The 12077-nt window shown below is 36.9% G+C and overlaps 1 protein-coding gene across 1 annotated transcript in view; it reads left to right on the forward strand.

Moving 5' to 3' along the window:
• The window catches only part of DCDC1 (doublecortin domain containing 1), a 486974-nt gene that overhangs the window by 279103 nt on the left and 195794 nt on the right, over window positions 1-12077 (forward strand). Inside the window, 1 exon segment of the mRNA XM_058424526.1 lies at window positions 4048-4108. Within this exon segment, the coding sequence (XP_058280509.1) occupies window positions 4048-4108 (61 nt within the window).

The raw sequence follows: 12077 nt of genomic DNA on the forward strand, positions 1-12077 counted from the left end.
GTGTAGAAATTTTATTTCTTTAGGAAGTTATTATAAATTAGAATGATACCTTTTCATCCAGCCTAATGTGGCACTACATGAGAGATTTGTTTTTTTACAACTTTGGTAAAATTTAGGGACAACATTTATAGATTTAAGTAGACTACCAAGAAGAGTGATACTAGTAAGCTCTCAGAGGTTATAGATTATATAAGACTACATGGTTTTAGTAGAATTTTCTAGGAAAAGATATGCCAGAACAGAATTGAAGCTTGATGGAATTTGGCAAATGCTAGTAAATTTGTGTTTCTTTCAGAATTCTTTCTTTTTTTCTTTTCTTCGTCTTTTTTTTTTTTTTTTACGATGGAGTTTCACTCTTGTTGCCCAGGCTGGAGTGCAATGGCATGATCTCAGCTCACCACAACCTCCGCCTCCTGGGTTCAAGGGATTCTCCTGTCTCAGCCTCCCGAGTAGCTGGGATTACAGGCATGTGCCACCACACCTGGCTAATTTTTTTGTATTTTTAGTAGAGACGGGGTTTCACCATGTTAGCCAGGGTGGTCTCAATCTCCTGACCTTGTGATCCACCCGCCTCGACCTCCCAAAGTGCTGGGATTACAGGTGTGAGCCACCACGCCTGGCCTTATTTCTTTTTTTCTTAACAAAGGTGTAATTTCTCTTCTTTAGCCATCTACCAAAAAGATCTTTTAAGTTCCCAAAACAGCCATATATTAAATTTAAAACATTTTCAGATGGCTTTATGATTAATTTTTAGGGTAGTAACATTCTGACACTTTATTCACATTTTTATTTATTCAAAGATAGCTTTAATATCCTGTTACATGCCAGGCCTTGTGATCAGCTCTGAGGATATACGTGGTCTCTGCCCTCACACAGTTGCCAGCTTGGTGGACATCTTTTCTGTTGTATTAGTTTTGAGAGAAGATGCTGTAAGTTCAGAACGTTGAAACTCAAATCAGCATAATTCATCATCAAGGCAACACCGTAATTCAAAGACAAAATTCTGAATTTTACAGATTTGTATGGTTAACCTCAGTTTATCAATTGCCAATTGCAGATGTTGTATAATTTGAAAAATTATCATTTGCTATTTTATTTATCTCAAAGAAATATACTCACAATAATTTATGAAACAGGAGGATTGCTTGTAAGCAATGAAGCTGCATTGAGTTATAGCCCTTACACATTAAAATGATCTAAATTTTATCGCAACCCAACACATTTCCATCAAAGCATTACAGCAATCACTCTTTTTTATTATTTTGTAAAGAGTATACTTCTAAGCTTCAGATTGACAGCCTTAAAGACTAGCAATATTGTTCTTGTTATTTCTTCATTCAGGGTTTGAAATATGAGCTTTCTCAGTACCTCAGGAGAATTTGTTATAGTATAAAACTGGTGATTATTTTAATACAGTTGTATAAAAACATTATGATTACATCAATATGTATTAAGTTACTGAGATTATGTCAAATTATAATTAGTGAGACTAAAATGTTGACTCCATTTTCAGTCTTCCACTTACACAAAATAACTTGCGTTATACTTTTCTGATCTAATTGAGATGTTGAGCTTAAGTCAGACATTCTGGGTTCTGGTTCCTATTTGTATAATAACTAGTGCTGTGATTTTGACCAGCTCTCTTCATCTCTCTGCATCTCATTTTATTCATCTATAAAATGAGAACTCGACTGGGATAGCCCCTCACTTCCATTCAAATTCTCACAGTCTGTGTGTTTTTTCTTGGATAATCATTGTTATCATAACCATCGTTTTAGTCTGGACCCCAAGTCAAAATTTAAAAAGTTTCTCTTTTCCTTTATTAATTATAAAATAGAAAGATGCTTAGAAAGACAACTTCCACCAATACCTTCATCACCCCACCTAATGCTGAAGTTGTTTTGAGCAACAATTACATTGTCAAAGCCTTAGAATGGGATCCTTAGCTTAGGGGTCAGTTATACCTTGAAAGATATTTTATTTAATATTAAACACTTTTACATAACTATTAGAACTCTTCTTATTTTTCCACATCTCTGCCCTCCTCTGCTCCATTCTCATTTCATTTTCCTTTAATAGTGTCATGTTCCTCTTCTTTTCCCAATTTTGACATCTGAGACTTACCCTTGACTACTCTCTCTAACCTCCACCTCATTTATTCAATCATCAAATCATTTCTCCTTTATAATATTTTTGTACAGAAAAAAACAGTTTTCTCTACTTCATATACTTCACTTCTGATATTAGGTGTGTTATGTTTTTTTTTTTTTTCACATCAAGCAAATCTTCAGTTCTCAGTGGACACCTGCTGTGTGTCCTACAGTTCAATTCAGTTCTGCCACTATCTACCAGGAGTTAGCATTAGATCCCACAAGTTAAGGGCTCAGTCCCACAAGACTGTCTCCACTTAAAACACCAGTCATAAGTCCCAGGTTGTCACCTATACTCCTGACCAACCAGCTATATGTCGGGATTCTCATGACCCCCTCATTGGGTTTGATAATCTGCTAGAATGGCTCACAGAACTCAGAGAAACATTTACTTATGTTTGCCAGTTTATTTTGAAGGATATGATAAAGGATACAGATGAACAGTCAGATGAAGAGGTACACAGGGCAAGGTCTGGAAGTGTCCTGAGGACAGGAGCTTCTGTTCCTGTGGAGTGGGGATGCACCACCTTCCTGGAACACGGATGTGTTCACAAACCTAGAAGCTCTCCAAATCCTATATTTTGTTGATTTTTATGGAGGCATGATTGATGATTAACTCATTCTCCAGCTCCTCTTTCCTCCCAAGAGAAGGCACTAAACTACACTAAAAGTTCCAGTATTTGAATCGTGACTTGGTCTTTCTGGTGACCAGCCCTCATCCAGGAGCCTTGCAAGAATACCCTCATTAGGACAAAAGATGCTCCTATCACTGAAGGAATGTCAAGGGAATTAGAAGCTCTGTGCCTAGAACCCAGCACAGAGACAACATATTTCTTACTATTTCTAAGTTTAAACATTTGATTTTTCATTTCCTTACTGCCCTCATTATTCTAGTACATGGTTTCCAAAGTTTGGCTTATTAACCACACACATCCAAATCCCCAGAATTTTATAATTGGAATAACTTGAAACACCTGTTAATGTAGATTTTTTTGGGGTGAGGGGTGGGTCCAGACCTTCAGAATCAAAACCTCTGAGGCTAGGATTCTAGAGACCTACATTGTTATTAAGCACCCATTTCAACATGCCTATGGATTCTTCATATTCTTTTACATAGACTGGATGTAGGCTAAAGACTACTGTGTACTTAACTAGTTTTGGACTGCTGCCTTTACATACTCTGCCCAGATCACATAGCACCTTGCTTTAGAATAGAATAGAGCATTACCTGACACCCCTTTTATTCAACCTTTGATGTGTCTGTCAAAACTCAGAGGCAGTAGGAAGAGTCTTGTTTAACAGCCTGTTACACTTAATTTAATTCATTTTTGTTTTACCTTTGTAAGATTTCTAAATATTAATGAATACATGATTAGTTAATTTAGGCATAATTAGCTTCATCACATTTTAGTTTTTTCTTACTCAGACTTAGCTGAGAAAATACAATATTCCCTGACAAAATTCTCTAGCTGTTTCAGAATTAGGCACGTGAGGTTCTTAATTTTCCGTGTTATCTTTTTTCGTACTATTCTCTTAATCTTTCTACTTGATTAAGTCTCTTTCTTTGTCTCATAGAGGATCTTTTTCATAGGCAGAACTTTCCATAATATTCTCATTGACTGTATTTGTTCTCTAAAACTTTGGTCACTGTTGGTACTGGTAACACACACACATGCACATACGTACCCCTCTTAGGGTACCAGAGCATTGTAGGAGGGAAATTGGTTGTCTTAGGGAAAGCTTTAGCTGCTGAGATAAAAGTGATGGTGGCAGAATCTTTGGTAGAGTGTGCGCAGTCCTCCTGCCAGGCTATCTGGAAAATGATCATTTTATTTAAAACCTACAAGTGTTTCTGTGGAGAGAAGATGTCAATCTCTAAATTACATTTTCATTACAGACATAGTGGAGATGAATCTCAGAAATGGGTGTTTGGAACTGATGGTTGCATTTATTCAAAGGTAAGAACTTTATAAGCCACAGCTTTTATGCCTAAGTTTTTCTATTCCCAGATTCTTATAAAATGTACTATCTATTGTTTAGAGCAAGAATTGCTTTTTCTGCATATATGACTTCACTCTGTACCCAGAAGTTTAGAATTTAAGTTAACTCAATACTTTCCTTTAACTTTTTTTTTAAATTTTAAAACACACATTTTCTAAAGTCAAAATATTTTTTCCTAATTCATTGCTATAATATGACCCAGCATTCTAGGGCATCAGTTTTCTTCTACACTGAAATGAAGAATTTGGTACTTTGGGAAACTGCCAATATCTACTACTGTTGAACATGTCTAGACAGCCCAGCAATTCCCCTACTAGTCATATGCCAACAAATGGTCATACGCTTACATATATTAAGGAAACAATATTTAATAAAATGTTAATAGCAATACTAATTCTAGTAGCTTCAGAGTTGTGATTACTCAAATGGATGTCAGCAGTAGAAGGGATAAATAAATTGTATTATACACTGTGTATTCATTGGAATACTATATGGCAGCGTTGGCAAACGTTTTTCTAAAGAGCCAGACACTGAATATTTTGGGGTTTACGGGCCAAATAATCTCTATCTCAACTTCTCCACCTTGCCTTTTTAGTGTGAAACAGCCATAGATAATATGTTAATGGATGGATGTGTCTACATTTCAATAAAACTTTATTTACAGAAACAGGTCAAGGTCTGTTTCTCATTTCTAAGACTTCAACAGAATGGCCTTTACTGTCTATATTTCTACCAACGTTCTCATCCCAACCACTTGAGTAATCTCTAAGAAGCTTTAGAGTTTCCCAGGGTGGCAGACGAGTGGCTTCTCCAGCATTCCTCACCCACTTGGAAGAAGCAAAACAGTGTGTAGAGATTCACACTGTGAAGTTTTATCCAAGAAGGAAAACAAGCTCAACAGACAAGCAAAAGAAAATTTAGATGCTGGGAAAGAGAAGGTGGTCAGGCAGCCTGTTTGGTGGGGTCTAGCTGAAAATGGCAAGTGAATCCCCAATATGGGAGAAGGAGAGTGAGTTTCTCTGTGATCTACCTCCCCCTGGGGAGCCATGTAATTCAGGCAGTCCAGGCCACAGAAGAGCACCTTGAGCCTCCCAAGCCCTGGACCTCACACTGGGACACTGTGTGAGAAAGAATGACACTGGAAAGTATATCACCCACTGTCCTAGACATGGACACCAATAAGAGGATCTGAAAACCAATACAGAAATCCGAACATAAATCCAGGATTAATGAGAAATTTATCAAGGACATATATATCTTCAAATAAACAGCAGTTGGGCATGGTGACTCATACCTGTAATTCTAGCACTTTGGGAGGCCAAAGCAGGATTGCTTGAGCCCAGGAGTTTGAGGCCAGCATGGGCAACATGGCAAGATCCCATCTCTACAAAATTTAAATATTAGCCAGTCCTGGTGGTGCATGCCTGTGATCCCAGCTACTCAGGAGGCTGAGGTGGGAGGATTGCTTGAGCCCAGGAGGTCAAGGCTGCAGTGAGCTGTGTTCATGCCACTGCACTCCAGCCTGGGTGACAAAGTGAGATCTTGCCTCAAAAAATTAAAATTAAATTAAATTAAATTAAATAAACAAACAGAACATCTGGAAATAAAATTTTCATTGAAAGAATTACAAAATACATTTGAGAACTTCAACAATAGACTAGATCAAGAGGAAGAAAGAATCTCAGAACTTGAACACAGGTCTTTGGAATTAATCCAGTCAAACAAAAATAAAGAAAAAAAAAAAGAATAAAAAAGAATGAATGGGGCCGGATGCAGTGGCTCACACCTGTACTCCCAGCACTTTGGGAGACTAAGGCAGGTGGATCACCTGAGGTCGGGAGTTTGAGACCAGCCTGACCAACATGGAGAAACCCCATCTCTACTAAAAATACAAAATTAGCCAGGCATGGTGGTGCATGCCTGTAATCCCAGCTACTGAGGAGGCTGAAGCAGGAGAATCACTTGAACCCAGGAGGCGGAGGTTGTGGTGAGCCAAGATCGCGCCATTGCACTCCAGCCTGGGCAACAAGAGCGAAACTCTATCTCAAAAAAAAAAAAAAAAAAAAAAGAATGAATGGGCCAGGCATGGTGGTTCACACCTGTAATCTGAGCACTTTGAGAGTCCCCCACAGGGGACTAATGTCTAGAATTTACAAGGAACTCAGCAGCAACATAAGCCAAAACAGATAACTCCATTAAAAAGTGGGCGAAGGACATGATAGACATTTTTCAAAAGAAGACATACAAATGGCCAACAAGGGTGTAAAAAATGCTTAACATTACTAATCATCAGAGAACTGCAAAATTAAAACAAGATACATGTTACACTAGTTAGAATGGCTGTTATGAAGAAGACAAAAATAACAGATATTGACTAGGATGCAAAGAAAACAGATCACTTATACACTCTTGGTGGAAATGTAAATTATTATAGTGCAACCTGTATGGAAAGCAGTATGGAGATTTCTCAGAGAACTTAAGATAGAACTACAGTTTCATCCAGCAATCCCACTACTGGATATCTACCCAAAGGAAGAGAAATCATTGTATCAAAAAGATACATGCACTCATATGTTTATCATAGTACTATTCACAATAGCAAAGTATGGAATCAACCTAAGGTTCTGTCAGTGAACAAAAAGATAAAGAAAATGTGGTATATATACACAGTGGAATACTATTCAGCTGTTAAAAAGAACGAAATAATGTATTTTGCTGCAACTTGGTTGCAACTGACAGAGACCATTAAGTGATACAACTCAGAAAAAGAAAGACAAAACCCATATGTTCTCACTTACAGGTGGAAGCTAAATAATGTGTACACATGGACATAGAATGTAGAATGATAGATATTGGGGACTCACAAGGGTGGGAGGATGGATAATGAAAAATTACTTAATGGATGCAATATATATCATTCAAGTGACTAAAAGCCCAGACTTCACCACTATGCAATATAGCTGTGTAACAAAATTACACTTGTGCTTCTTAAATGTATACAAATAATAGTAATTATAAAAAGGATTTAGGCTCTGTCTACAGCTCTTCACTTCAGAGTCATCACCAGAATCACCCCTTATGATCCATTCATGGTAATATAGGCTTTGTGTATCCTGCTCTTTCAAACTCTCACAGCCTCTGTTCGTTACCCAGTTCCAAAGCTGCTTCCACATTTTTAAGTATTTGTTATAACAACACCCTACTTCTGGGTACCAATTTGTCTCATTTGTGCTGCTGTAACAAAATACCACAGACTGGGTAATTTATAAACAATCGAAATTTATTTCTCACACTTCTGAGGGCTGGGGAGTCTAAGACCAAAATGCCAATAAGTTTGGTGTCTGGTGAGGGCTGCTGTCTGCCTTGTTGCTACATCCTCTGGAGGGGACAAATGCCATATCCTCACGTGGTAGAAGGGACAGAAAGGATTGAACAAACTCCCTTGAGCCCTTCTATAGAGGCCCTAATTCTATCCCTGAGAGCTCTGCCGTATGACTCCATCACCTCATAAAGGCCCTACCTCTTAATACTATCACACTGGCAATTAAGTTTCAACATACGAATTTTGGGGGACACATTCAGACCACAGCAAATGACTTTTGTGTGGAGTGTCACCAGCTAAGCACCTCCCTATGGACAGCTTCCCATAACTCCAAAGTCAGTTTACAGTGGATACTACTGGTGCCACCCCTCAGTGACTTCTTCAACATCCAGTGAGACATGGCTGTGCCCCCTCTCTGATGTGAACTGGGTCTGAGCCATGAGTCAGGCATCTTTCCATACCTTCCATTTCCCCTATACCTGCCATTCTTATATTCTTTAGTGTTCTCTTTAACTATTACTAGCCACTCCAATCCGCTGTTAACCAATTGTTTATGTTCAACTTTCCCTCTTTGATTACTATGTAGTTTGTATCTCCTTACTGGACCCTGACTGACAAGCATGGTAATTTTATTTTTCTACTGTTCTAGAATTACATCACAACTTGCATCATTTTAGAAATTTAGAGTTTGATACAATTTAAATGTAAAAATGTGTTATAATAACATTTCCTTCCCTGGATAGTTATTTGTTGGTACACCAGCTAAAATTTCACCCCATTTGTTAACCCAACCCAAACTATTCACCTTTAGTTCTGTTCATAGAAGGGAATTTGACACATCAATGAAACGTCAAAGCTTTTTAAGAATTGCCTTTCCTAACTTTGCTCAAGATTTCACTCCAACTTTCCTTTTATTCATCCCTCATGCCGTTCATAATCTTTACCATATTCCTGAGCCAGAGTGAGGCTCTAGGTAGATGAAGAAGGAGTCTTGCACTTCTTGGTAAAAATAAAAAGTAGAATTTTTAGACAATACCAAAATATCTCTCCAGCTGTTTGGCTTGTGCCTGCACATAATTATGAAACATACCTGAACACCGTTGACTCATATTACCCAAGAACATAATTCCATCTTATCTAAATCTCACTCTTTCCATCAATAGACATAGAAGAGCAGAATCAAGTTTTAAGTGTACTTTCTTATTTTCTTTCCCCAAATTTAGGTACCTACATATCCACTGCTGCTCAGCTACTCATTTTACCTTTCTTTTTCTCTCATTTTACAGTTTTTAAATTGTTCCTAACAATACTGTTGCTGATTATCAAATGATACATACTTTTATGCTTCAAACACAAGTTATTTTCAAGAAGGTTTTGTTTCTAAAACTTAATTCTCAAACACAATCACTGATATTTTTACAATAGCTACTTTAAATTCCCACAGCAAAACTATTTATTAATGAGGCATTTCATTCTTTTAGAGGTTTAGAAATTTTGATTAGCTCTAAATTTAGTCATATTCAAAACTATTTCCATCTAGTTAAGGATAAAATGGAGTATAATTTGATAATTATTTGCAGCTGGATCATAAATGGAGCTCATGTTATTTATTTTTTAAAAAGGCAGAATTACTGCTTTAGGATATTAATAACTAATCTTGGCTCCAACACTTATTAGCTGTGTGGCCTTAGACAAGTCATTTAACCTTTTTAAGCTTCAAATTCTCCCTCTGGGAAATGGAGCTATTAATACTAGCATTTTAAGTATTTGGCACAGATCCTGGCCTTTAACAGCAAATTGATAATTTGTAGCTAATAATGATAATAATAATGAAGAAGCTTAAATACATTTATTCCATTTTGTTGTATTGTTTTTACTTGGATAAGTCTTTTGTCTTATTTGTTTTTAAAGTTAACTATTCCTCTATTCCTTTACAAAAAGTTAGTAAAACTATATCACCTCCTTTATACAATTCATAGTTTCAGCTAAATTAAAGATTTAAACGTGGAACCATAAAATAGAAGAAAACATGGATTAAACATCTAACCCAGTGTAATAGTGAGTAGACATCTTCATAAGTACATCTTCATAAGTACATCTTCATAAGTGTGCAAACAAAGGGAGAATCCATACAGGGAAAAACTAATGACTTGAGTATATAAAAATGTAAAAACTCCTAAATCTAAAATAACTAAGCAAAAATAAATAGGAGAATATGAAAAATGGGGAAAATCTTTGCAACATAAACATCAGAGAATGAGATAATACTCAATATATAATAAACCTTATATAGGCATAGAAAACTATATGCACTTCAATACAAAAATGGGCAAAGGACAGTAAAAGGAAATACATGAGAAGAGAAAAATTACAAGAGCCAAACTAAATAAAAATTTTATCCTCACTAGATATAAAATAACTGTAAAACAATGAGATGATATTTTCTTCCCTTTAACATTAGGAAGATATAAAACTAGGAATATCCAATGCTGATAAAGACACAAGAAAACTAACACACTCATTTTATGTATCAGTTATCTGTTGCTTTATTTTTTTATTGTGTAACAAATTACTTCAAAGCATAGTAACTTAAAACAGCAAATACTTATTATTTCATAGTTTTGGTAAGCCAGGAACCTGGAGTGACTTACCTGGGTAGTTCTAACTCAAAGTTACTTATGAGACTAACTCAGGCTGCAAACATCTGAGGCTTGACCAAGGCTGGAAGATCTACTTCTTTTTTTTTTTTTTGAGACGGAGTCTCGCTCTGTCGCCCAGGCTGGAGTGCAGTGGCACAATCTCGGCTCACTGCAAGCTCCGCCTCCCGGGTTCACGCCATTCTCCTGCCTCAGCCTCTCCGAGTAGCTGGGACTACATGCGCCCGCCACCACGCCCGACTAATTTTTTTGTAGCCCAGAGGCATTAGTTCCTTTGCCATATGGGCCTGCACAACATGAGCTAGCCAGAAGAGTGAGAGAGAACAAAAGAGCAAAACGGAAGCTGAAGTGCCCCTTATAACCTCATCTTGGAAGTGGCATGCACCACTTCTGCCAAATTCTTTGGATGACATAGTGGAAGAGGAAGTGCCCAAAAGGTAGGGCCATGATGTGGCTGAATACTCTGCTAGCCATTACGGAAGCAAAGACCACAAGTATAACAACAACAAAAATGCAGTAATGGGCTTTGCTTCCTGGAGTTGACAGTATGGGAGGGGCTACACAAAGGTATGAATACAAGGAAGCAGGGAACTTTGGGGACCATCAAAGAGGATGGCACAATATTCCTGCAGGTCAGTTTGACAACATTTATCAAAATCCTTACAAAAACGCATATTCCTTATGACTCAGAAATTTCACTTATAGCAACTTACCCCAAGAAATTAATCAATAGTTTGCACCAAAATATATCTTTAAGGATATCCATTATAGTACTATTTAGAATGGTGAATATTGAAAACAGGTTAAGAAAATCAACAATGAGATTGTACAAATATATCGTGGCATGTCTTTATTATGAATACCAAATGTTGGCATCACAAATAATGGAGAATAATTTATGATGATGAAGAAAAATTGTAATGTTGTTAATTGAGAAAAATCGGGTAAGAAAACAATATTTTATTTATTACATTTATTTATGTTGTACATAAACATGTATAGAGACAAAACTGGAAGTTTATATGTGAAATGGGTGGTGGAAGTATGGATAATTATTTTCTTTGGTTTTTACTACATTTTCTAAGTTTTCTATAAAAAGCATGTATAATAATAAGAAAAAAGAGACCCTCTTCAAAAACATGCCTGATCATTGTATTGACCAAGAGTGGGTAGATTATCTGGAGTTTAAAATTCCAGGTGAAATTCTGCAGACTTACCTGCCATACTTCCTTTGAGGACATAAGCACTCCTGTGGAGGTCCAAAGTTAGGTGAAACATAGCCTTTCTAACAGACATGAAGGGAACACCTTGGGAGTGATGGAGATGATCCATCTCCTCCATTTATGGGAAAAAATCTCTTAAATGGATGGGGTTCTGTTTAGCAACAGAGTTACAGTTGCATCCTGAGAGTGAATTTGGTAAATGTGAAATTCCGATCATGTTCTTACTCAATCTTTAGTGGGAAAACTTCTCTCTATGGAAGTTGAACTTACCCAAGGTCACAAAGCCAGTAAATAGCATAGCTGGAATTTAAAACCAGGATAGGACTGTAGGTTGTTAACCAGTATGTGCTATTTAAAGTTATTGAAATGGGAATTATGTGATTAGAGATGCGCTTTGTTAAAATTTATCTTCTGGTGGTAAAAAATAGGTTAGAATGTGAAGAATGCATTATCAGCCAAAGAGCTGATGGACTTGGAAAATAATGAGGGCTTAAGATATTAGAGGTCTGTTTAGGGTGATGCACTGGTGAAGTTGAAGGGAAGAAAAGTTGAAAGGAGAAAAAGTTGAAAGATTAGGTTGTTGACTTCCTAGAAGAAAAATTTGAGTTTCAGATTTTGGAGGAAGGAGTTGTCTGTATTGGTGGTCTGATGACTGAACCTGTGGGTGCCTCATTGGAGGTCAAGATCACCTGGTCTTACAGTAGATAACACTGAATAACTGTGG

The sequence above is a fragment of the Hylobates moloch genome, unplaced genomic scaffold, assembly GCF_009828535.3.
Source record: "Hylobates moloch isolate HMO894 unplaced genomic scaffold, HMol_V3 SCAFFOLD_11, whole genome shotgun sequence".
NCBI lineage: Eukaryota > Metazoa > Chordata > Mammalia > Primates > Hylobatidae > Hylobates > Hylobates moloch.